The sequence below is a fragment of the Drosophila nasuta genome, chromosome 3, assembly GCF_023558535.2.
Source record: "Drosophila nasuta strain 15112-1781.00 chromosome 3, ASM2355853v1, whole genome shotgun sequence".
In the NCBI taxonomy this organism is placed as follows: domain Eukaryota; kingdom Metazoa; phylum Arthropoda; class Insecta; order Diptera; family Drosophilidae; genus Drosophila; species Drosophila nasuta.
The window spans coordinates 32,049,536-32,076,383 of NC_083457.1; the positions used below are offsets into that span (position 1 = coordinate 32,049,536).

The following is a 26,848-nucleotide window of genomic DNA, read 5'->3' on the forward strand; positions in this document are numbered from 1 at the left end:
TTAAAAAATAAGTCACTCTTAGCATATTTACATCACAAATATGTGTGAATTAATGAATAAAGCAAAATGTTACACTTTTTTCCAGATAACAATGTATGGCTCATCTTTTTGGTTTTTTTGGTTGCCTGCAACACATATCGCATTCGTCTATATTAATAAATTGTGGGCAACTTTGAAGCACTTAGTTTAGATGGTTGTGTTTGTTTGTTTGTTTGTTTCTCATTCTTTGTTTCGTTGAAAAAGTTTTGTTGTGAGACATCAATACTTGATGGAAATGTTGGATGAAATGAGGCATATATTGAGGTACAGATCAATCGATTTAATAGTTGGGATTGTAAGGCATTTGCTTCTCATAGCCAGGAGCCGCAACGGAGGGACTCGAATTTGCCATCGCCGCATCGTATGATGGCGGATTCATGTTTGCTGCACCGGCGCCAGGATATTGCTGCACAGGTGGATAAGGTGCGCCCTGTGGTTGTTGCACACTGTAAATTGACATAAGGCACAGCGGTAAGTAGTTGCTTTTGAATTGTGGCTAATATCAATTAAACTTACCCAGGCATTGGTGAATGTGCTGTTGGCATCGGCATTGGCATCTGCACTGTGAGGTTGGGCCTATAAAGCGAAAGAGACAGAGAGAGAGAGAGAGAGAGAGAGAGAGAGAGGGAGATTAACACACACTCATGATATATTGAAGAGTCAAAGCTTACCCTGTGGTCTGGGCGGGATAAGGCGTTGCATATGTAGTCGTCTGGTAGGTTCTAGCTGGCACCGTTGTCACTGGATAACCGCCAGGCGCGGTGTGTGTGGCCGATGTAACCACAACGGGAGCTGCAATTACAAAACGAATACAAATTTGATTAATTTCATGGTATTTTGTTAAACCTATAAAAGGATATCAAATGATGATATGAAAGGATATCAGTATCATCAAAAATCCCTAATTTAAAGTATATGGTCACACTTTTATCTCTTTTGTTTCTGATGTGTGGCTACAAAAATAAAATACAAAACTACAATCTACGAGATTTAATCTAAAATCACTTCTAATTAAAATACAACTGAATCACATACTATTAAACGATATAACATCTCTAATCTAATATATGTATAATCGCGAATATAATATTATCAAAAAGCCCCAATTTAAATATATGGGCACACTTTTATCTATTCTCTTTCCAATGACTTGCCACAAATTTGAAATATAAATCTAAAAATACAAACGGGGTTTTTCTATTAATCAAAAATCATGACTAATTAAAATATATTTCAATCACACGCTATTATTTCATATAACTTTACCATGATCATTTATTACATAGCCCAAATCGCGTTTAGCTTTTGCGCGTCGTATTAAATACACAACCGTTGTGATAATCACGAATAGCATAAATCCCAGGGATAAACCAATAACTAGTCCTGCCGCCATTATAAACTAGCGAATTTCACAATCTACAGCGACAATCAGCTGCCTTTGAGATGACAATGCAAACTGTCTACTGAGCACACTCAGAGCCAAGTCTAATCATCACAATTATCGGGTGTGTATGGAAGTATTGCCTGATAAGCGAAATACGCTCTCTACTACGTACATAGTGTCATTCTTTATTTTCTGTTTTATCAAGAATTTCCACGCTTATTAAATAGCAAATACTCTTGAAAACAAGCGGACACTTGTAAAACCTAAAAACAACAAGAAATAAAAGTTATTTCCTCAAAGCAGTTGCGAAAAAACAAAGTACCGAGAAAAAAGTACAGCTCATTTAAATTGCCTTGAACTTAAATCTTAAAGTTAATAAATAATAAAGGTAATATTACAATGTTTTTTAACATTATTATATGAATACTTTACGTATTTGCAAAGTTCTTTTAGTCGAATTTGGATTAAAAACAATCTATATAATAGGTAAAGAAAATAATACTTGTCTCAAGACTTGTTATGCACTATTTGTCGACAAATATATATTTAAATTTATTGAACTTTTTATCCACTACTTAAAACAATCCACACATTTCTTCTGAACTATCAATCAAAACCAAACAATATTTTACAAATGTTTTTATAAATAAATTTTTTATATGTTGTATTTCCAACAGCACTTTTTTTGCATATTTAATCAACTCGTATTCGCTTAATAGACAAAATAAGTAAACAACAACATGAATTTGTTGAATTGTTAGTTTCCAAAGTTTTGTCATCAGTTGCCGATGTGTGAACACAACTTAATGAATTATTAATTTGGGACAATCAACTACTGACAACATAATGTTGTATCGAAGTTTAGATTTGGTTAATTGTTTGGGTAAAATGCGCCTTTGACACACGTCAACGTAGGTTAATTGAAAAAACAAATTTTACCACTGTCTGCTGCAGACTTTGCCTGTTGTTTTGCTTCCATATGAAATCCAATACAACACAACGCACAATTAAATAAGATTATCGCACTAACACAACACAGCCAGATAAGAAACACTTCCATTGTAAGTCAAATAATTTACACGTAACGTTTACTCTCTAAGGGCACAAAGTGAACTGAATGTTGATGAAAAGTTACCCCAAGTAAATTGAGTTGTCAATTAATTGTGGAGTTCCCCGAAGAAAATGATAACTATTCAATTATTTACCATATTCAGGTCGATTTCGATTTCGATTTTGATTTCGGCGTTTAATCAATTTGCGCAAAATGAGAAAGAAAAGTATAATTGTAGGTATGAACAGTTTAATAAGGATATATTGCTTAGTCCGTTCATTCTTCATTTTGTTAGATGCAAGCTAGTACTAAAGACGAAATAAACTGAGACTAGGTTTAACAAAAAATTCGCACAAAATACTCAAGGGAGAAGATAAGGCGTTACATGTGTAGAAAGTTATAAATAGTAGGGAAATTGTATATGAAATATATATAGGGGCGTATACACATATTTATCGCGCTTATCAAACTCTTATCGTCATTTACTGATTAGATACATAAGAAATTGCAATGATTCAGAGAAGTTGGACAGACCTGCACCCTTCATTAAGTCCGCTCGTCGATTGCGACCACGTGTGAGAAATACTGCCATCGACGTCAGAAAGAAGACGGAAAATGTGAAAAATAATATCCATAACATGCCGGAATTATCCATTGATATTTAATGAAAGTCTTCGAATCGCGTAAAGAAAGTGTAACGAACAACTCAACATACGCGCAACGACTAAAGCCAACAAAATGCACAAACTACGACTAATTCAAAAAGATTACAACAATTGCACAAGTCATGCCGTGAATTTGCAACAATTGAAAAGGGCAATCTGAAGAATCATAAAGATAAGACAAAAGCCAAGCCAAACAAATCAAGTTGATAGAGCTTTCACACCTAATTTTAGACATAAAACAACTCACTTAGATCTTCCAAAGTTTCGACTCGTCGCTGCTGTCGCCTATAATGCAGAGCATAACTGATTGTGCCAAAGATCAGGCCATAGCTGAACACTCTCAGGATCAGCTTTAGTATATACATCAGCAACATCAGTTGAGGATTGTAACTGTACTCCGAAATTGGATCTAGCTGAAGGGTAGAGTTCGGCATTTTCAGACAGCTCAACAAAAACTAAACTCTGCTCAACTTGAATACCAGAAATTCAATATTGAGGTAATACGAAACTTGACGGACTAATGTAGGCGTCAATTGGTCAATTAACGATAAACATTAACTGCAAATTGAAATTAGGAATACTATAACTCCTTCTATCGATTTGCTATACTTTAACTTAATGGTCACTTAGTACCAAAACGCACTTAATTGTGATACAAAGAAATAATAAAAAATAACCAAAAATAAAAATGTAGAAAATAGAGAATATAGTCTGAATTATGTTGGTTTGGCACCTCATATAATAAGGGCAACGAATCACTCACTAATCTGAGCGTTAATCAAAACTTGAGATAAAGGTGTAAACAAACTATACAGCTGATTCCGATAAACTAGAAACTTTAGTATGTTTCTAACGCTAATAACCAAAAACATAGTTTGTTTATCATTTGGCCTAATCGACCTTGAACTAGAAAAGTTTCACAACAATTGCCACTAAAACCAAACACTTTGTTTTCTCACCATAAACTATCGAATTGTTATCAGAGTAACTACATAATAGATCTCAATTTCACACTTTAAATTCATAAAATTAATGGCATTTAAGTTGCACCTTATCTAAAGCACAAGGATCGTATTCTCTTACAAACTTAAATAAAGTACTTTTCTTATCTTTCACTTACGTTGTTCTGATGTTGCTAGGGAACAACTCAATTATATATTCATCAAGTGGCCTGCACTTTTATCAATTGCACACATTATAAAGTTCAAGTAAAAATTTTATAGAACTATTAACAAGTTTATGATTTCACTTTCACTTCTCGCAGTTTTCTCTGCGTTTTTATATTCTTATCTTCTTCGTTCAAAAGCCACGCATAGAGCACAGCCAGGCCACAAAGTATTACCAATGAAAGAAATTCATATGTTAACCTCAGATTATCAAGATGCATTCGGTCTGTCATAAATGACCAAAATTCGAATTCAAAGACTGTTGCGTTCATGTTGAAGGCTTAAATCGAATTAAATCGATCGTTGCATTTTGGGGATTAAACAGCACGCACAACTTTTGATTGATTAGCTATATTAACGTGTTAATACTAACTCATTTACCTCTTTGCTCTCTGTCTTCTTCAGAGTCACACCATCTCAAACATTCTATAATACTGACACAAACATACAAGCAACGGCAACAAAGAAGTAAATTTTCACATGTATCACTCATCGCACTATTAATATTTATGTGAGAGGCAAATGATTGAACAGCCAACACGTGTTGGGAAATGCCTTTTCGCAATTCGAGCGTCTGCTTTAATTCGCTTATCGATTAAGACTGACTGCGTTGCCCAAAATTATGTATTCGGAAGAACAGAGATGAAAGAGTAACAAAGAGCATAGCTAACATCACGAGAGAGTTTTTCGACTATTCGAGAGAGAGTCAAGCTTATAATGTGTGTGTGTAGGCATCCTTCATTCGAAACTGTACCAAGCTTAACGCAGAATAAAGTCAATATTTGGTACAGTTTTATATTTCAACGCTTAACATTTATTTTATTTTTGCAAGTATACCAAAAAATCTGAAAAAAGTTTTCAAACATTTGAGCGCTGGCACTGCGTAAATTCTCCCTAAGTTCTACCTGACTTGAACTATATTCAAGCATGAGTTCATCAGCAAACATGCGTGATCGAACTTGTTTGATCGGTTGAAGGCCAAGTCCAAGTTATGCGGGTGTTTGAGCAAGCTCACTGTGCTTTTTCCTCTGAAGAATTATTGTACTCACTTCTTCCATCACAAATTTGAATATCTGATCCATATCCAATAGCTATTTCTTTCGAAACAACAATTGCAACCGTAAGGCACGATGACGGCAATTATACATAGTAACATAAAATATGAAATAAGGACCGGCATGTCTAGTATCAAGCATTATTCAGCTCGTATTTTGCACTTCCAAGACAACAATGAATGCAAAAGTATAAATCAGACTTGAAGTTCACTCGAATTATCGGAGTTACTTATAGAATGTATGGTATAAATAATCAGTAGAAGCACATCAACTGTAGCTACATATTTATTTATGGGGGAAGCGTCTTGAATGACTTTGTTTAAATAATCAACTTAGATTTCATAATAATACAGATCTCAATGTGTTGCATATTTTTCGGTGGCAACGTTTGTGACGATGCTCGCAAAAGAATGCTACAAAAATAAATTCATTCCATACAAAAGATTCATCTAGCGAAACAACAAACAGTATGTAAATTATATGCATGAAACATTACTTAGTAAATAAATAGAATATAAATAAAACAAATAGAGGCACCAAAATTTCAAGCAGCAAACACAAAAAATTAAGACAAACACTAAACAGACGAATCCCATAAAAAAATTATCGAAGGAATTATGAACTCTCTTATGTAGAACCCCTTTGAGAAAAGGCACTTCATTGTCAGCCAGAACTTAATCGTTTGACGCTTGCATTTTGCAAGCAAGTCATAAAAATCACGTTTTATTAATGCCGCGCGGCAACAACCCAGCGCAATGTGTCTGCAACAAGTTGCAGAGGGGGAAATCTTAAAGAATGATTAGAAATTCAAACTGTGAGATACCCGCTACCCATTTTCGATAAAAGCAAAACAGTGCAGTAAAATGTACCAAAATAATGTACCGCAAAAATACTAAAAATATACGAAATGCTATATTTAGTATATTAATAACAGGCGGACATATCGCCGACCAAGAATATATATATACTTTATAGACAGAAAAGTTTAGATACCAGCTAACAATAAATCATTGAGGATATAGGAACAACACTGTAACAAAGATTTGTTAGGCTTCGTGAGTGACGTCGATAAAGCTGACCTTCTTATATTTATTATTAGCAAAAATAAACATACATTTTTCAAAGAGCTATTACAAAATTCCATAGGAATGGAAATAAGTCGCTGCGGGTTTGCACCTCGTATTAGGGAAACGGATGACTCACTGATATGAAGATTAAGAAAAACTTGAAATAAGAGTATAGACAAATTACTAGTTTATGATTTCACTTTCACTTCTCGCAGTTTTCTCTGCGTTTTTATATTCTTATCTTCTTCGTTCAAAAGCCACGCATAGAGCACAGCCAGGTCACAAAGTATTACCAATGAAGGAAATTCATATGATAACCTTAGATTATCGAGATGACCAAAATTGGAATTGTTGCGATCATGTTGAAGGTTTAAATCGAACTCGTTGCATATTTGAGATTAAACAGCACGCACAACTTTTTGATTGATTTGATTGATTATTAATAATAACTCATTTACCTCTTTGCTCTCTGTCTTCTTCAGTCTCAAACAGACTCACACAATATAGAATACCGCAACAAAGTTCTAAGCAACGGCAGCAAAGAATACAAACGTCCACTATATCTTCCATCGAACTATCAATATTTATTACAAATCAATTTAAAATATTATTCCGAAACTGGACAAAATTCAACATAGACTGAATTCAATATTTGCTTTAGTTTCGCATTTAAACACAACACTCAAGTATACTTTAAAATCAGCAAAAGCTTTAAAACTTGGGCGTGGACATTAAGTTTATTTGGAGTAATTACTAATTACTCTCTCAATTATGAAGCTAAGCTATTAAATTACCAAATGCATTTCTTTTAACTGCACTTTTACGAAATTAGTGCGATCAATTTATGTAGTTTGTATTCGTTAACATTTAAACAAAAAGGTGTTTTTCCAGTTTATGTTTTCCTATTCTCTTTCAAATACAACATCGCCTACCTAAACTGTGTTCTCAATCATTGAGCATGAACAACACAGATGGTTTGAGCGATTTTCAAGCTGGAGTTCAACAGCGAGCATGTGCGCTCAAACATGTTTGATCACTTGAAGGCAAAGTCCAACTTATGCGGGTATTTGAGCAAGCACTCTGTGCTTTTTAGTCTGAAGAATTATTGTACTCACTTCTTTCATCAAACATTTGAATATCCGAATTACATTGGTCATTTGCAAAATAATCGTAATCATAACTATTTCTTTCGTAACAACACTTGCAACCATAACGCACGATGACAGCAATTATAATAACATAAAATATGAAGTAGAGACCGGCATTTCTAGTATCAAGCATTAGTTCGTATTTTGCACTTCCAAGACAGAACAATGAATGTAAAAGAATAAAACAGACTTGAAGTTCATTCGAATTATCGGAGTTACTTATAGAATGTATGGTGTAAATAATCAGTATGAGCCCAACAACTGAGGCTACATATTTATTTATGAGGGCAGCGTCTTGAATGACTTTGTAAAAATAAAAAACTTAGAATTTATAATAATACAGATCACAATGTGTTGCATATTTTTCGGTGGCAACGTTTGAGACGATGCTCGCAAAAGAATGCTACAAAAATAGATACATTCTATAAAAAAGATACATCAAGCAAAACTACAAATAGTATGTAAATTATATGAATGATACAAAATTGGCTTTCTTTCAACACATCTGCTTTGTATAGAAAAGAGCAAACTTGGCTTGATCAAACATTTCAATTGACTCCAACTCGCTGCGTATTTGAGTCAAACATCGAACTGAACAATTACTCATTTACCTCTCCGCTCTCTATTAGTTGCAATAGTTCTTCCAGTAGTGGTTCGCGCTGGAGTCGAGTCACCACAACATTCTGCAATACTGCAACAATATTCCAGGCAATTGCAGCAAAGAGTTACGCCCTCTAAAGCATTTCCCATCTCAGAAAGAACCTTCACAAATTTCACAATCAATTCAAATTGAATTTAGTCACCACTTTTTCCAAGAATTCATCCAAAAGTGAACAAAATTTAGCGTACACCAAATTCAAGATGTGCGTCAGCTTCAAGCCAACACGTTATATGCGTATTAAGAACACGTTTGAACAACGCGACGCGACAACAACAACTGAAAGCAAAATGCGACAAAGCTTAGCTCATTGCGCCAAGTATGATCGCAACATGAAAAGACAACATGTTGTATTGCAACATAAATAACAGAGGGGGAAATCTTAAAGAACGGATGAAAATTCTAATTACAAAATAACAACATCAAATCTTGCAAGCTATATTAGTGGATTCACAGAAGATAATATACATTTCTTAATAATTAGATTATAAATAAATAATGTATGCACAAAATATAGTTACAATCACAACAGCTCTGCTCTCTCTTCTGCCGACGCTTAAAGCAGACGCAGCAAATATTCAAGCAGCATACACAAAAAATGAAGACCATCACAAAAATAGCGAATACACTAAAAGATCCATCGAAAGGATCAGAATACTTTTTATGTTGAAATTTTTTGAAAAAATCCCCTTCATCGTAAACCGGAACTTGATCGAAGGGCCTTTGCATTTTGCGAGCAAATCACTTAAAAAACACGTTTGATTATTGCGACGCGACAACAGCAACTGATTGCAAAAATGCAATTGAGCTTAGCTCATAGCACAAACACTGCTCGAAACGGGAAAAACTCAGACAACTTAGCGCAACGTGTCAGCAGCAAGTTGCAGAGGGGGAAATCTTAAAAAATAATAAAATAAAATAAAATAAGTCGATTCATAAATGCAAATCAGACAATCAATCGCATCCAGTTTTGAATGACTTTATTGAAATAAAACATTTCGATTAGTAAGAAAACTATAGTCGAGTGTGCACGACTGCGAAATACCCGCTACTTATTTTCAATAAAAATAAAACATTACGGTATTCATTTTAAAATATGCCTAATTAATACTGTAAAAATATGTCAAAGGATATATTTGGTATAATTGTATAGTAAAACAATTAAAAAATACCATATCATGCAAAATATACCATAGAGTGCAAAATATACCAGATTGTCAGCTAAAGCAACCAAGACAGCCGAACTATATATACATTATAGGGTCGAAGATGTCTCCTCCTCCATGTTACATTCATTCATTTCATTAAAGAACAAAGTTATAATACCCTAACACCCTACGGATAACGACTACAATGATCCCAATGCTTTTCGGTACCAACTACAAATACCCACATATCATCAAGCATAATTTAGTAATGATTTGATAGATTAAAAATAAATAAAGCATGCAAAAAAATATATTTACAATTGCAAAAGCTATGCCCGCTCATCTGTTGTTTCCTCAACTGGCGACGCTTGTAGCAGAGGCAGCAACAATTCAAGCAGCAAGCACCAACAATGATGGCAAACACAAACAAGGCGAATGCACAGAAAAATCGATCGCCATTATCCCGCGGAAATGAATCAAAGAAATCATTTGAAGGCGTCGGATGCAGATTACCCCAGGCATCATGGATATTCGGAAAGTTGCCTTGATCGTACAATTTGATAGGCGTATGCATTGTGCGAGCAAAGCACTGAAAACACGTTTGAATATCGCGACGCGAGAACAGAAACTGAGAGCAAAATACTACACTAAAGCTTAGAGCGCTACACATAAGAATGTTCGCAACAGAAAACACCCATATAACCCAGAGAGCAATGCGTCAGCGGCAAGTTGTAACATAGAGGGGGAAATCTTAAAGAATTGTTGGAAATTTTAATTATAATTGTGTAAGCGTAAAATAAATAAAATGTTGAATCACAGATTCAAACATACGGGAAGCTAATCAGTCAAGCAATCACATTTATTAATAATTAATACTAGAAATTCAATGCAATCAACAATAAACAACAACACCAACAACAACACTTACTGGCCTGTCGAAAAAGCTCTGCATACATTTTCACCACAAAGCAACAGCGAATGAAATGAATGGTGGCCGCAATAAAGATGATAATCACGAGGAGCAAGACTAGTGGTAGAAATGCCAGAAAATCCATTGCGAAGAAAACACTTAATGAAAATTCATCATCCGTTCAGTTCACAACGAAATCACAATTGCAAATGATTCTTTTGCAACGGCAAATGGCATTTACAACCTGAATTGCTCAAGAAATGTGAATAACAGTTGCACAAGGACCTGTTGCTGTCGTCTCCTGCATAAAGAGAGAAAAAAAACTATAGCGCACTTTTCAGCTACAATATATTACACAATTCTATGGCCTGAGACTGTCACTTGAAGTCGCTTCGTCTTGAAGCCTTGTCACCGACAGCTGAACACTCACACAAAAGAACCGATTAGAGTGCTTTAATCAGTAATACCCGGCTTTTATTGTGCATGAATGAAAAGTATTATTCATTGCACAGCGGCAATTGTTAAGCAAACATTTGCTTAGTTGCGGAGTGCACTTCAAGTATTATGCAAACAAACCCTCATCGTAAACAAAATCGCAGAATCATTATCAAAATATAATAAAATGAAATAATAAACCATAAAGTACGTAAATCATAATGATAATAAAATCGAAGTACATACAAATGATAAAGAATTCAATTTTTGTGTACCATGTGAACAATAAGTAAAAGAAAATATTGTAGTATAATAATAAATAATTTTAAAGTTCTATGAAATGCCTGCATTACAAAATTAACAACAAAGAAAGTCACAGTCAAGTGGGTAAATAGTCCGATATTATTCTAAAGATATACCAAAAAGAAATCATAAATTATTCCGAAGGTATAACAATAAACTTTGTCATCACATATTTAAATGAAATTCATTTGAATCAATTACATAGTGAACACATTTATTTGTTTATATAATATTTGAATATCAACAATACAATAAGTTGTTAAACTCTACCATAGATTCAACATTGATTATTCATTTGTAACAGTAGAAAGCGTTGTAAACATTGTAAATAATTCCTGAGAGTTCTATTGTGTAAATAGTGCATTCTTTCTTCTTAAATTCTAGTTTTTTATGGCATATATTGAGGTTTGTTTCCTTTCACTATAGTATAGATAAACAAGTTTATCAGTCTTCTATTGTTTTTGTTATTCGTTAAAGTAGTGTTGTATATTTTATGTGGCAGTAATTGAGTGCACCAAAGTTTATAGTTATAGCTATCTTTCTGACATTAAACTTGAGATACCCGACATTTAAATTAATTTGTTTAACAACATCGAATAGGTAATTTTTCAAAAGTATTCTAAGAATCCGCCTTTACTAAATCGGTTATACATTCCATACAGGATACGCCAGTTTCGATATCTGCAATAATTGTTAAACCATTAATGAAAAATCTCCCAAAAGGAGTTTTAATATCATGAAGGAATTAATTCTGTAATTCTCTTTGATTCACACTTTACGATAGTAGTTCACAATATTATTCCACATTTATTCATTGTTTCATTGAATTCATTGAGATCAGCCGTGACTTATTTAAAAATATATAAAATTATTTACTGCTCATATTTTCCTCTCTGGTCTTGTCGCCGCAACAATAGCGACAACAAATAAGAATAAAAATAATAACAGCCGCTGCGCCGCCAACTATAAAAATAATGGAGTTCGTTGAAAGATCCATTGTACAAATTAAAAATCGAACACGTTCGTCAAATTCAGGCTTGCAAATGCAACTAACAAAATTCAATTCTGAACCGAACAGAATAGAAATGAAATAAGCTATCCCAAATTAATTTGTAGCTGATGAAACTGGTTTTCCAAGTTAATTTGCAATTTTAATTTCGTAACAACAACAAAATGCAGCATATTCAAAGAAATTATTTTGCGTTGTTCTCAAAAATTGCATATGGAATTTTATATAAAACTTTTTTTCTCTTTATAAACTTAAGTGAACTTTGATATTTAATAGTATAGAAAAGTAGTAAATTTAGCTTTCTGTCGCCATCTGTATTTCGCATTAAATTGTGTTAAGTTTTCTAGCTAAACAGAAATATTATCAGAGCAGGCACGACCTCATATCAGATTTGGTATATACATATATATGTACATAGATATATGTATAAAGCACTATTTCGGCGCATTTACATTTGATTATTGTTGAACATATATTTAAATGTAATTGATTTCTATTAATTACATAGTGAACACATTTATTTGTTTATATAATACCAACATATCAGCAATAAGTTGTTAAACAATTGTTAAACTCTAACGTAGATTCAACATACATTTTTCATTTATAACAGTAACAACATGGTAAATAATTCCTGAGAATTGATTTTCTTAAAATACTAGAACTAAAGCATATACTGAGGTTTTCATCATAATGTAGATAAACAAGTTTATCAGTCTTCTATTGTTTTTGTAATTCAGTGAGGTAATGTTGTATATTTTAAGTGGATTTAATTAAGTGTACCAAACAGTTGGCTTAACTATGAATCAGCCGAGTTGCAAATCTATCTTTCTGACTTTAAATTTAAGACACGGCATTTAAACTAATTTGTTTGTGATCATCGAAAAAGGCCTTTTATATAAGTATTCTAAGATTTCGAAATCTTTAGTAAAACGCCTATAAACTCCAGATAGAATACGCCAGTTTCGATATCTGGAATAATTGCAAAATTATTAATGCAAATACTCCTAAAAGGAGTTTCAATATCAACATATATCTACGGCACATAATGGTTAATTAATTCTTTGGTTTCTCTTGGATTCACATTTTTCGACACTGTTATTGTTGAGAGGCGATTAATTTTAAAAGAATTATATAAAAATATTTACTGTCAATATTTTCCTATCTGGCCTTTTTTCTACAAAAATAACAAAACCAAAAAATGAGGATGAAACTAATAAGAGACAATATGCTGCCAACTATAATGTAAATTGTTGCCGGTTCCATTGAACAAAATAAAAATCGAACACTTTCGTCAAATTCAAGCTTGCAAATGAAACTGACTAAATTCAGTACTAGATCGCATTTGGTGTGAAAAGAAGTTGAATAAGCTATGTCTAAATAATTTGTATCTGATCAAACCGGTTTTCCCAGTTAATTTGCAATGTTTAATTTCGTATAACGAAAGTGACAAAACAAATGCAGCATATTCAAAGAAATTAGACAGCTTTAACGAGTGCCTTGAAATAAAATCTTTTGCGTTGTTCTTAAAAATTTCACATGAAATTTTTTATAAAACTAGTTGTTTTTTGGTAAACCATTTTCTCTTACTTTAAATTAAGTGAACTTTGATATTTAAGAGTATAGAAAAATAGTGAACCTCACTTTCCTGTTACTATCTGTATTTTGCATTAAATTGTGTTTGATGTCTAACTAAAAATAATTATTATCAGGGCAGGCATGACCTCATATATAAGTACTATATATATGAATATACATATATGCATATAATAAATTATTCGAATGACGCTTTCACTATAAAAGCACACTTAACGCGTCATAGACAAAGCACAAAAGTTGATTAAAAGCATTCATAATTTTAACATCAAATATTCAAATCATTTATGTTTAATATTTCTTATACATTTAAGTATTTTTAGTTTAATAGTATTGCCACTTTTTTTGTGAGTTAAGTATAATATTAGCAATTATATTGAAAGGGATCTTTGGTGGATAATATTTTTGTACTGTTTTATGGGCAAATTGTAAAATAATTTATAATTACACAATTTGCTTTGGAATATTTCATTTATCAAAAATGTTTGTCAATTTTTTAGTTAAGACTTCGATTAAAAACAAAAATTCGTCTGAGCTCTGTTCAAAGAGAGCTTTGGCACAGTCATCAAATTATTAATAATAATTTGCAAACAATGCTTAAAAATAGCATTAAAAAAATGTTAAAATATTATATTTTATATTGTCTTGTAAATTTGTTGTCTTTGTTAATATTAATTCGTAACCACGGACCTCCATTGGTCTATGTTTTCTCTTCTAAGGGGAACTTGAATAGATGAAGTATTTAAACTTGTTGTTAAGCGAAGCGAGAAGAGAAAATATTTGTGTAGAATCTTATAATGCAGCTTCCAGAATCCTAAACCGCATCTCCATCGGAGTTTCCACGCATGGCACGAACCAATCGCATCACACTCAAACCAGTGCGAATTGCTGTAAAAATGTTTTCAATTTTCAATGGAAATCAACTGTAGATGCAAAATACGGCATGCAAATCATTCTATACAAACTTATCTCTTCACTGCATGAACATGAATTATTGCTGAATTAATAGTTTGTATAACAAAGTAGTTTATGATGTCACTCGTAAACTAATACAAATTATAAAATAACAAATTAACAATCGACAACAAAATATTTAAGACAATAACTAAACGTGGCAAAACAAACAAGTAAAAAGCAATGTCCATCGCTATAGGAATCGGGATTGTAGAGAACTTTTAGAAGCACAGCGAATCTAATTAGGTAAAACATTTTAAACCCAACACGAACAACGGAATACTGTACTTAACAGAGAGAAAATCCCATGAGAATTAATCATGTTAGTCAATATACAAATACATTTATTGAATAACATTACAATATCACAATTAATCTTTAACAAGCCTCCAGTATCCAACAGATATTGAAATATCCAAAATCACAGTTCAAATCCTTGTTTTTAGCTCAGATAACAGATTTGAATGGCAATTTTATTATATCTACGACTTCGGCATTCAACACTGACTTTTAAATATTATATAAAAATATATTAATTACCATGTCCACCGTCATCAGCAATATATTGCTGCTCCTTCGATTTTGCACACTCATAACAACAGAAAATACACCAAACCATTTGTGCTAAAAGAAAAATAAGCATGACTATGCTAAATGCAGCCTCAAAGATTTCGAGGTACATGCTAAAACTGCGCTTCAAATCAATCGAATTCTTTTGACCACGTTAGCTCAGCACGAGCAAACAAACACAACTGTTGCAATCTCAAAATGCAATTCGAGTCAACAAGGGAAAATCCAAATAGATCAGTTAGTCATAACGATCTCAAGTTAATCTCAGTGCATTTACAATGCTAATTTGTGCAGCATCTTAGAGAGAGAGAACAAAATAGCAAATACTCAGAAGTCATTCAAACTTTGTTACTACAGACTCATGTTAGAAAATGCAGCTCAGAAAATAACTTGTTTAACTGCTTTTCACAGAATTAATAATAATAATAATAATTCTAACACTTTCTGTATCTGCTTTTCTTACAATTGTTAATAGTAATAATAATTCTAATAATTATTTCAAGCGATGCAAACTTAAGATTAACTTATAACTTTATATTACACAAATGTTGTATATAATAATATAACATCCAAATTTATTAATTATAATAATAATATAATTTATTTTATATAAAATGTTTTATATGTACATAAATAATTAAGGAATTGTTGAGTATAATTTAAGCTAATTACAAATTTCAAATACAAAAATTGTTATTAACTTAAAAGTATGTAAAGTAAAAAAAACCTTTGATTAATTCAAAATGTTCTAATAACGTCTGAGACTATTAAGAGTCGTTAAATTTGCTTAAAACAACTAATTTAAGCAAATTTAACGACTAAATATTTTTAAACAAAATTCATCGAATTTACAATGCACTTTTAAGTCACGAAAAAATTTAAGCAAATTGTGAAAACAATACAAAATTAGCTCCGCAAATTTACGTATTAAAATGAATAAAAATTATACTAAAAACCTTTATTGAGAATAAATTTCTACATATTCGAAAACAAGTTTCAATATGTATTCTTTAAATTGAGCAACACAAAAAAGATATCAGTCAGCCTACAAAACATAGCTGAAATGTTTTTGACAACTATTTTAATAAAATATATGAATAGTTTTTATTGTTTATGGCACACGTGTTCAACACATGATAATTCCATTACAATCACTTTTGCTGAGCAAATTTATTAAGACTAAAATTTTAATTTTAATTAATTCATTATTTGAGATGAATGTAAAACGATTTACAACTAAAATATTAATTTTCATTAATTTATTATTTGAGACGAATGTAAAATGATTCACGCTATATCCAAATTACTTATTTTATGTGTTCCTGAGCATTTACAAAAAAATACAACTTAATCAGTCTTTTGTTTATATACGTTAAAATATTGGCAAGTATTCGAGAGTGTTTACAAAATGACTCAATTTAAATTATTATGTTTTGATTTGATTCTCAGAGCTAAAAGCAATTGGAACCCATCGATGCACCATCACAGCCACAATCCGATGAAGCTGTGATAACTTCGGCTGCCACTTCTATAACAGACACCGCAAAATCAGCTTCGGCTTCATAGGAATCATTGTTCGAAGTATTCATAACATCGGCAGCTAGCTCCAAAACTGTCAGAGCAGTGTCCTTTTCTGGAAGTATAATGACGATCTTCAGTGGAAACACTCGAATAAGGAGCTTGAAATTTCAAATATGTATATCTACGGCATCGTGGAGTCTTCTCTTTCACTTCTCGACAATTGCACTTTAATACAGAATTTGCACGCCATTATTGTTCTTTTTGTGAGATCAGCGACAAACTGGTTTTTTTAGAACAAAATAGATTTCAAATTATATTTATTTACTTTTGAGTTGTGGTGTTTCTTGGGTTTCACAGTCGTCACCACAAGCTGCACAACGATATATAATGAATATTAAGAGCCAAAATAATAAGAGAACCAAAAAACATAGCGATATAGGTTCCATAATTGGAAAGTGTTAACAGATTTATCGAACACAACCGCTTAGCGCGAGTTATCAAAAGCAACTGATCACATTTTGAATACAAAGAATTCAGCAAATAGCCTGGATTCGTCATACCGGTTTAAAAGAATTTTTAGGAGAGAAATTTAAAAAAAAAAAAAAAAAAATTGCAAATTGCTACAAAAGTTAATAAAACATTGGCTGATGGTTCTGATTTATTTGAGATTTTTGAGTACTACGAAATGTCCGCTTTTACCTTGAAAATCTCAGACTTTTTAATGTTTCCATTAAGAAGACACAAAAAAATATTAGAACAAACATTAAAAAGGGCATAAAAATGCGTCATGTGCATGAGGAAAGAACTGTGAGAATTTCTTTCACCTAGAATAAGTAGAGAAAAAGTAAATGAGAGCCGACAAGGAGTTCTCATTGAATAATGAACTGCTTGTTTGCGCAAGCAGTGTTATGCAAATGCAAGCAGTGAAATTGCCAATTTAAAATAGTGTTTAAAGTTATCAGTTATAAGCAGTTCATTATCTATATTGGCAATACCAAAACAAAATTTTATAATTATTAAAAAAATATATATATGCGCCATGTGTTCAACTTAAGTCCTTTACGTGTGTCTCTAATTTTATTAATATTGTCCTCACACTTATTCTGTTTTTTTCTTTAACAGTTTATGTTTTAAAACAAATATCCGATTGATATCCCATCACAGCCACAATCCGAGGGGTCATTATCAACTGCCACATCGGCAACAGCCACGACAACAAATGCAGCCACATTTTGGGTCTCAGGAGTCGGATTTTCAGGGTCTATAAAAAGCGAATCTTCAATGTTGAAGTATTTACTTCAAGAAGAAATGCGCGAGCGTAGTTACCTCTGGTGGTTGATTCTAAATCACTTTTATCACCACTGGTATTTAAATAGAGTCCTAACTTTATGACTAATCACCTACCACATAGAAGTTATACAACGATTATGTGCGTTATTAGTTTTAATGCCATAAATCTGAAGCAGTTAAGTCTATAGTAGTTATTACTACTCCAAATAATTTTATTTATTTTTGTTTATTGTTTTTCATGATAATAAAGAGCTTTCATGCATTTTGATTGGTGCAAAAGCTGAAAGCCGGCCGTCATTGAATTATGCACTGCTTGTCAACACAAGCAGTATTATGCGAATGCAAGCAGTTAAATTGCCAATTCAAAATGGTATAAAAAGTTCTTCCCCCCTGAATATCCGTTATCAAGAAGTTCATTATCTATATTGCAATATTTATACCAAGTACCTAAATCTATAAAGGTTTTAGAAACTTGAAGCCATATAACAAATCGTAAATATTACTTTTTTAACAAAAATTAATAAATTATGTATATTATGAAAAAAGGGAACATTTCTTTGTTAAGTCCTTTACGCGTGGGTCCAATTTTAATTTTTATTAATATTATTTGTGGTTACCTTATGCGTGAGCGGTACCTTTAATTTGGTACTCACACTCACTTGTTTTTTTTTTTTGTAATATATGATGTTTTATTGCGATAATAAAACTATGTATATAAATAAAAAATAAAATATATTAAACTCAACGTTATATTCATAATTTGGCAATTCATTTTGTTCGCTCAGAACACTTTTCGGTTTTGCTTACAGGCAAACAAAGTACAAAAATAGAATATCTATTCATCGAAAAACGCATTTGAATTATGGCCAATGATCATATTCATCACTACAATTTTTGCTATTATTTAAAAAGGCGAATCATGTATTTGAGCATTATAAGCAATAGCAAAAAACAATTTCTTTATCTGTGTCATATTCTTAGATTAACTGTATGCCGATAATGTAATTACTTTCGGTGAAATGATTGTGTGCATCCGGTTTCATTTTTGGGTCAGTGGCTACTTTCTAAGTATTCGACGCATTTAGGTTTGAATGTGAAATTATATTTTTTATTTAAAATACTTATTATTCACTTAGACTATCAGAGTATTATTCCATAGAATGCTATAACAAAATCTAGCAGCAACACGTATCCGAACTGATCGAAGCCCCATCACAGCCACAATCCGAGGGGTCAATGCTGGGAAGCGAATCATTATCAAGTGCCACATCGGCAACCGCCAAGACAACATCTGCAGCCACATTTTGGGACTCAGGAGTCGGATTCTCGGGGTCTATAAAAATGTAAACTTCTATGTTGAAGTGAACTTCTTAAGAAGTGTGCGACAGTAAATTATTTACCTCTGGTTGGTGATTGTGAATCACTTTCATCACCACATTTAACACAAGAATAGGTGGAAAGTCCTACAGCGAATATTCCAATAAGAGAACACACAACAATCAATGCCGGTTCCATGCTTCGTTTTCTCTAACTGATCAATTCAATTTAACGTTAACAACTGCACAACACGAACGTGCTAAAGCAACTGGTACTTTAATAGAATTTCATTGAATCCCGCAGCTTGATGACTAATCACCAATCACATAAAAGTTATAAAACGATCATGTGCGATAGTAGTTTTAATGTCATAACTGTGAAGCAGTTAAATCTGTAGTAGTAAGTAATTACTATAATTTATTTTATTCTATTTTATACTGTTTTTTTTTTTTTTCATGACAATAACAAGTTTCATTGATATTCATTAATGCAAGTAACAACAACAAACAGATCCACAACAAGTATTTATAATAACTGATGACCAACTGATCGATCGAAAACAAACTTACAAAACTTGTAACTTATAAATACTCAAATTAATAAAGTTTAGGCTGAATAGTAGCAGACAAAATAAACACAAAATTGGTATAGTAATTGATCCTTAGTTATTTAAATATACAAATGTAGCTTTATTTAAGCACATTTCGAACTTTTTTGTAGATATTAGTTTGAGGAATCAAGAGAAACTATCAAATCACAATTCTTATATAAACAATTTAAAAATAATTATAAATAAATGAATTACTGAGCATAACTTTGATGCAACTTACACTTTTTGGTATTAGGTGCACGTAAATATTTTTCACACAAAAAAAAATATTACGATAATTATAAAAAGATATAGCAAAACAAATGGTTCGATTTTCATATTTCGAATACTATTTGAGATCTTTTCAAAACTTTCGCTCAGTATGAACTTGAGAAAGCAACTAAAAAAATTAATTAGCTTGTGAAAGCAAGTAAAATATTTAGAATCGCATTTTAATGAGTCAAAGAATTATTAACCGCCGTTTCGTCAAAATCTTATTTATAAAAAAAAAACAATGCGTATCCAGGCAATACATAATTAGCGATAACAAAACGACGAATACTTTTCGACAAAGTAGAATTTGAATCCACAATTTAGTGCGATTAAAAAAATCAAAAATATGTTAAACCAGAAATATATTTAACAAGTACTGCTCTCGGTGTTTTATTGCATGTTATAATATTCTTTAAACCGAAGATGTAAATATATACCGAAACTTTAATCATCTCTTTGTAAAGAATTATTACAGACACTTGAGATCGTTCTATTCGAGAATTTTTAATGATGCATTCACCAAAACAGTCGCAATCTTTGAAATTGTTCAGTCTTCGAGCTAAGAATTCACAATTGATCTTAGTATTCACTTTTGGTTGAATGAATATAGCATTTTACCACCTTCAGTACATTTTGCAATAGTATTCCTGTTGCAAAGTCCGCAAGAAAGTTATTTGTGGACTCATGTCCTCCAACTGATCGATCTATCATCAAACATCAGAATTCTATGAACTTAAAATAGCCACTGATATCGGAGTCGTATTAATAGAATCAAATTATGACGACTATTGCTCCTGTACTGCGTCATTGATAATAATTACTGTTATCTGCTTTATTTGTGGAAAATATGTATGTATGTACTATATGTGCACCCAATACAAAAAAGTGTAAGTTGCATCAAAGTAATACTAAGTATTTCAATTATTTATAATTATTATTAAATTTTTGTCAATTGTATATATAAGAATTGTGATTTAATAGTTTCTCTTGATTTCTCAAACTAACATCTACAAAAAGTTTGAAATGTGCTTTAATAAAAGCTACACTTTTGATTAACAGTTTCATGAATTTAGCCTCTCTAAAAAATTAATGTATCTCGAAAGCGAAATACGTACACACAAAATAATGTCAGTCTTCTTAATTATTGGATCAATTTTAATGCTTTCGCAGTACGTTTTTGGATTCTGGATTCGGATTCTAGCATAAAAAATCTTTTTTTGGACAGAAATATTTTTATTAGCATCTATTTAAATTGAATTGAAAGCTATTTAAATCCAGAATACGCACATTGAATATGTTAGTTAAAACACAATAAATATATCACGTCATTCCGCAAATAAAAATTTCATTACATGTATTGAAACTGCTATCGTGATGGATTTTATTACATTTTACATTTCTCACATATGTAAGTTATAAATTCAACATCAATACTTTGTTTAACAGATCCATCTTGTACGCTATGTGTATTACAAATTTCACAGCGAAACTTTGGTTAGAAGAGCCATCTTTAGGGATGTGGTATTTTAGCCCTTCGGACATTAAAATCACCACCAACTTTAAAACCTGTTTTATTTTCAGTCGCTTCTGCTGAGAATGCAGCACGACCGCCAAATTCACTATCCATTTCTGTGAAAAATTGAATAGTAGTAGTAAGGAAGTAATTTGGTGACTGATTCTATGTTACCTATTGCTTGAGCTTGTGCAACACAAATACCAATAACTCCAATTGCAAATATTGCAACAAGAGTACAAATTACAACAGGCAGCATTTTTGGTATCCCCGAAAATATTGATTTCGAACGTCTGAACACTTCTAGCTCTTAAAAGCTACTGACAAAAGTGCATTGCTACTGACATGATAAGAAAAGCTATTCTACCAACTCAACAGCTTTATTAACCGGATGCATTTTTTATCTTAATGACCTAAATTGAATCAGAATTCTCTTTTTAGTGCAAAACTCGAGTAATCTAGCACCTTAGTTACAATCTTATATATGTATGACATCCAGGTAAGTAACCAAGATAAGAGACAAATAATGATAAAAACAAAGCACAACATTAAACAAGTAAGAAAACTACTTCTTTAAAATCAAAACCGTGCGGTATTATTTGTAAATTACACCAAACTAATATACCAAACTTCTACAATTCTTATCTGATCGCAACCAAATCTTCTATAATTATTATTTTATGTACCAAGAATCATGAATCTAGCATTAAGAGTACTCTTTAGATTCGATCTTGTTAATTTGCAGAAGAACATGTCATTTTCGCTTCCTTTTGCCGCAGTCATAAAGTTATAATACCCTTCTACCCTATGACAAGCGGATATAAAAAAAGTATTCCTGATTCCATTATACTATTTGATATATGAAATGAACTTAAATGAGTCAATGTCATTTAACATTCTTTGTCACTATTAAACTCATGCTTAACGATCACAAGACAGTTAAGCAAACATTCAATCTAATGCACTTGTAAACGAAAGAAAAAAAACCAAAGAAATGTGGTAAAGAGATAATGATTTATTAACTACATAAATCAACTAACAGTTTTCGAGAAAATAGATTTTTGGTCTCTGTCTTCGCTTTTCGAGGGCGTGGCGTATAAGGACCGTGATAATGCCAACGAGCACGACGACAAACAGACAGATCAGCACAATTGTCGAGATTTCCAGATCCAGGTCGGTGGGTTCATGTGCCATTTTGTGTTTATAATTGATATTTATTACTTTTTATGGCCAACTATGATTTATTATTGTTTACAAACTATAAATTCGAGCGATATTCATTTGATTAAGTAAAAATAATTCACTTTTTCCCGTGCGACTTCGCGATGTGCATTTCTTTGGCGTTTGGCGGTAAATGATTCGCAAGGTGATCCATTTGTGGTTTTAAACTTATTTGGGATGTGGCTTTCAATAAATATATGAATATGATAAGATATGAGAGCGGGTCTTTAGCTTGCGACGTCACTAAATCGAGTGCTCACCCTGATTATACAATTGCGAATTAACCCAATACGCAGTAGCCTTATAAAAAGTCGCAAAGTGGACCCAAAATTTACAACTATGTTTGTGCGTCAATCGGTTTCAGATTTCTTATTGCGGTTTCTTTTACTTTCGTTAACTTGTTGTTGGCCAATTAGGTTCCCTAATGGAATCTGCTTAAGCCCAATTGATACTGTCGAGTATCGCCATTGATAATCTTTATGTTGCTCAATGTCTGCTGACGTCAACAATGATTAACGAGCACATTATTCAATTACACGTATCACGATCTTGTCCCCCAAATCAGTCTCTTGCAAAAATACAAACGTGTTATGATATTTTAATCAGCCTAAGGTAAGTTCCATGGAAACTCCAGAAAGAAATAAACATTGCTCCATATAAAACTTCAAAATTTACAGTCGGCAAAAATAAATCAAAGTGAAAAAAGAAAATAAACAAAGAAAAAAAATATGACATCTAAATACCCTGCCAAAGTGAGGGTAAGTTTCGTCTCAGAAGTGAAGATTCATTTAAGTTTTAAAAATAAGTAGTATAAGTTGAATTTAAGGAAAACTTAAGTTGAATAGGTTTGATCAAATATTCGACTTTCAAAATTTAAAAGACATAAAAGAGATTATGAAAATTTCAAGTATAAAATATTGAATTTCGCCCTGTAACAACATCAGTGAAAGCCTAAAGATTGAAATAAAAATAAATCTTAAATTCAAATTACAACATTCTTCATAATATGTAAATGTAAATGTATACTTAATACCTATTGAATTTATAATGTCTGATATATAGTACAGAAGTTCAAAGACATCAGAAGTATAAGAAAAATCAAAATGAATTTTATTGTCAGTCCCTCAATTAAAACATTTTTGCACTGCTGAAAACAAGTTTAGCACAAATTGTATTAACTCAATCGAATTTCACAAATTTCCAACGAAAAATGCCAAATTTAAACTTATTTTTTGAGTTATTATTTTGCATTTAATATTATCTCCGCGCTAAACACTTGATTATAAGCGCCATTAATTTGAAAGAAATCTTCAAAATGTGCTTGACGTCGGTGCAAACAATCTAAACGAAGTATGTCAAATTTCAATATGCGAACAAAGTTGGCTGAATTTCAATGGAAGCACTCACAATAATCAAATGCCCACCACAATGCCAATGCAAATGACAAAAAATAATTTGTGCCTCTTCAAATTGCATGTGATTAGATAGAAATACATAACAAATCGTCTACTCTATCTGAGGACATCTTATCAAGGGAAAGTTTGTAGTACAATTGTCCATTGATTATCAACGTTTTTTCTTGTTTGTATAAAGATTCCACTCACTGCTGTTGATCACTGTAGCCGTCTGCAATCGCAGTCTACGCACTTGTAATATACGTAAAATCGTAAACAATGCAAAAACACAGAATATCACTAAGATTGGTATCCAAACAGCGCAATATAGATAAACCATATTGAATGGAATTTCGCGTGGGGCTTTGAAAGGTTCGAAAGTCTGATGTCTACTGAAAATTGTTTCGCAAATAAGCTTAAATATTATATCATTTTTTTTATTTGATAATTATATCGAAATGCGCTATCATCAGCATGGCATATTGGCGAAATCATGCGAAATGCCCTTCAACAATTAAAATTTCTTAATAAAATAATTTAAAACTGAAATTCTTTCAACTAGTTTAAAAGTTATAATAATACAAACATTTTGCAGTATTTTTATGTTCCTATTATTATCGAGTTTTGCAGAATTTCAATCCCTGGGGACTATAAAATAAAATATTTGTAAAATACTAACAAGCACACAAAATAAAATAATTAATGATGTGGGCTTTTCCAAACACATTACGTTCGGACCTCAATATCAAACGTCCGGTTTAAATATAATTCAGCAGCATTATGATATAACATAAAATTAAGTATAAATCGACCGAAGCGATTAAAAGTTATAAACAAATAACGACAATGTCATACAAATTTCTAAACTCTGTAAATTACGATAGACTTTTTTTATTGATTTGTATTTTATTTTTCTATTAAATTGAACAAAAAGTCTTACATTGCTTTTTTTTTCTTAGAACAAACCATCTTTTAAACGAATTAAGATTTTTGTAATAATTTCTATACGAAATATATATTTTTAATAAAAATAATATATGAATATGATGACTCTTAGCATATTTGTTTAAAGTAAAAGCCAGAAAAGATTAAAATCTAAATTGTTCTACATTGTTTTCGCCTTTTTATTTATTTTATTACCAAAATGTTTACCCATTTGAATTCAATTAAATTTATGTTTGTTTCAAAATCAAAAATTAAATGGACCTTTTGATTTGAGATTTAATATTATATAATGTTTGTAAAATCTCAGTGACCCTAGGCGAGGAAGGAGAATAATGAGGCGACGACTTGGCAACCGAATCGAAAATCGAAGATAAGATACAATGCATTAATTCGTTAATTATTAGTCATTCTCCTGATAATAACAGACAGTATATATTTACTTGGGCATATAATTAAACAATGAATGTATATAAATATTGTTAGGATACATACATACAACGAAGTTAAAAGAGTAATTCTGCTTTTGTTTACGAAAGAGAGTGCGTAGACAAAATGCAATAAAAATAAACAACGAAGCATAAACATTATAAATGTGTTTTAGGAACAGAAAAAAATTGTCGCTTAAGGAATTAATTTGTGAAATGGAAATCAAGTGACGCCAATGAAAGCGGTAAACGTTAATTGAAATACAATATATACAAAAACAAAATATATGTGTATGTATGTGGATTAGTCATGAGATACTGCAAACGGACTACTTTTCAGATGACGTCCCGCTTTATTATAATACAGTAGGCTCATAACTTCTCAAGTTCTACGCATGTGTGTTATTCCCCGACTTTGAGTCTCTGGGGGCTGGTGATGAGTCATCGTGGAATAAGATTAACTGGAACACAACTTACTTGACAACACAGTCCCATGGCGCTTGCTGGAACAGCAGTAGCCACAGCAGCTCATGATTAGGAACGCAATCACAAAGAACATGAAGATGCCCCAGAAATCCATGGTTAACTGTCTATTGAGAGATAGGTTAGAAAATTCTATGAAAACAAATGCAACTATTTTGTACTCACGCTTTATAGGCAGCTTTGTTAATAGTTAATGTGTAAATTCCACTTGTTGCAATACACAACACTTGCGTTTTCTGATTTTCTACCGAACGCGTTTACTTTGTTAAGTTGCCCACAGCGCAAGTCGAACTTAAGTTTGGCGAATTCAATTAATCAAATTTCACTTTATAATACGCGGTATCTTATCTAGTTAGATTAGAGCGAGGGATTTACTAATTTAATCGCCAACTTCTCTTTGGCTCCGGGGGCTGTGCGGCACTGCCCCAATGCAAACGAGCTTTCTAAAAGCTGCTTTACTTAAGGCGGTGTGACCACAAGTCAGCGATAATTATGTACGTTTTATTGCCGATAGATATACCAAGTAAACACGCGGTTAAATTTCCATAAAGATTGTAAAAACGCAAATCGGAATCCTCTTCTATTGATCATATTTCCGTTAAATTTATTTATATTTATTAGATAAATGTTTTAACGGCATTTATTTTTTGGACGAAGAGGTCTAGCAAAAAATGGGGAGGGCAGAGGCAAATTCTAAGTATATTACAAATGCTCTTCCA

The 26,848-nt window shown here is 31.9% G+C and overlaps 2 protein-coding genes and 2 long non-coding RNA genes across 15 annotated transcripts; all 4 read right to left on the reverse strand.

The window, feature by feature from the left end:
- Positions 1-197: 197 nt before the first annotated feature.
- On the reverse strand, positions 198-26,554 carry LOC132789280 (protein shisa-5). 12 transcript variants are annotated; one of them, XM_060797200.1, is made up of 5 exons: positions 26,295-26,554; positions 26,124-26,232; positions 711-831; positions 556-615; positions 198-485 (listed from the first exon to the last, which is right to left on the reverse strand). In XM_060797200.1, exons 2-5 carry the CDS (start codon positions 26,224-26,226, stop codon positions 320-322), a joined length of 450 nt encoding a protein of 149 aa, XP_060653183.1. In that variant the 5' UTR covers positions 26,227-26,232; positions 26,295-26,554; the 3' UTR covers positions 198-319. The 12 variants fall into 12 exon arrangements, with proteins under 12 accessions (XP_060653183.1, XP_060653184.1, XP_060653177.1 ...); XM_060797201.1 differs by having other exon boundaries at positions 26,124-26,236; XM_060797194.1 differs by lacking the exons at positions 26,124-26,232; positions 26,295-26,554 and adding an exon at positions 24,487-24,655.
- LOC132789283 (uncharacterized) lies at positions 11,223-12,572 on the reverse strand. The gene is made up of 2 exons (XR_009632690.1): positions 11,906-12,572; positions 11,223-11,710 (listed from the first exon to the last, which is right to left on the reverse strand). It is a non-coding gene; the product is annotated as an uncharacterized LOC132789283 (long non-coding RNA).
- On the reverse strand, positions 16,233-17,207 carry LOC132789282 (uncharacterized). The gene is made up of 2 exons (XM_060797202.1): positions 17,005-17,207; positions 16,233-16,791 (listed from the first exon to the last, which is right to left on the reverse strand). The coding sequence occupies exons 1-2, from the start codon at positions 17,123-17,125 to the stop codon at positions 16,610-16,612; spliced, it is 303 nt and encodes a 100-aa protein (XP_060653185.1). The 5' UTR covers positions 17,126-17,207; the 3' UTR covers positions 16,233-16,609.
- Positions 21,504-21,962, reverse strand: LOC132789284 (uncharacterized). Its single transcript, XR_009632691.1, has 2 exons — positions 21,836-21,962; positions 21,504-21,777 (listed from the first exon to the last, which is right to left on the reverse strand). It is a non-coding gene; the product is annotated as an uncharacterized LOC132789284 (long non-coding RNA).
- Positions 26,555-26,848: the final 294 nt, after the last annotated feature.

Excerpts from the sequence above, each read along its gene's own strand:
- LOC132789280 (XM_060797189.1), bottom strand. The coding sequence starts at position 9,955 with ATGCATACGCCTATCAAATTGTACGATCAAGGCAACTTTCCGAATATC. Across the intron at positions 832-9,699 it reads CGGGCATAGCTTTTGCAATT|CTCCCGTTGTGGTTACATCG; the intron begins GTAAATATATTT and ends TTGTAATTGCAG. Across the intron at positions 616-710 it reads TATCCCGCCCAGACCACAGG|GCCCAACCTCACAGTGCAGA; the intron begins GTAAGCTTTGAC and ends TTCGCTTTATAG.
- LOC132789282 (XM_060797202.1), bottom strand. The coding sequence starts at position 17,125 with ATGGAACCTATATCGCTATGTTTTTTGGTTCTCTTATTATTTTGGCTC. Across the intron at positions 16,792-17,004 it reads AGAAACACCACAACTCAAAA|AAAAGGACACTGCTCTGACA; the intron begins GTAAATAAATAT and ends TTATACTTCCAG.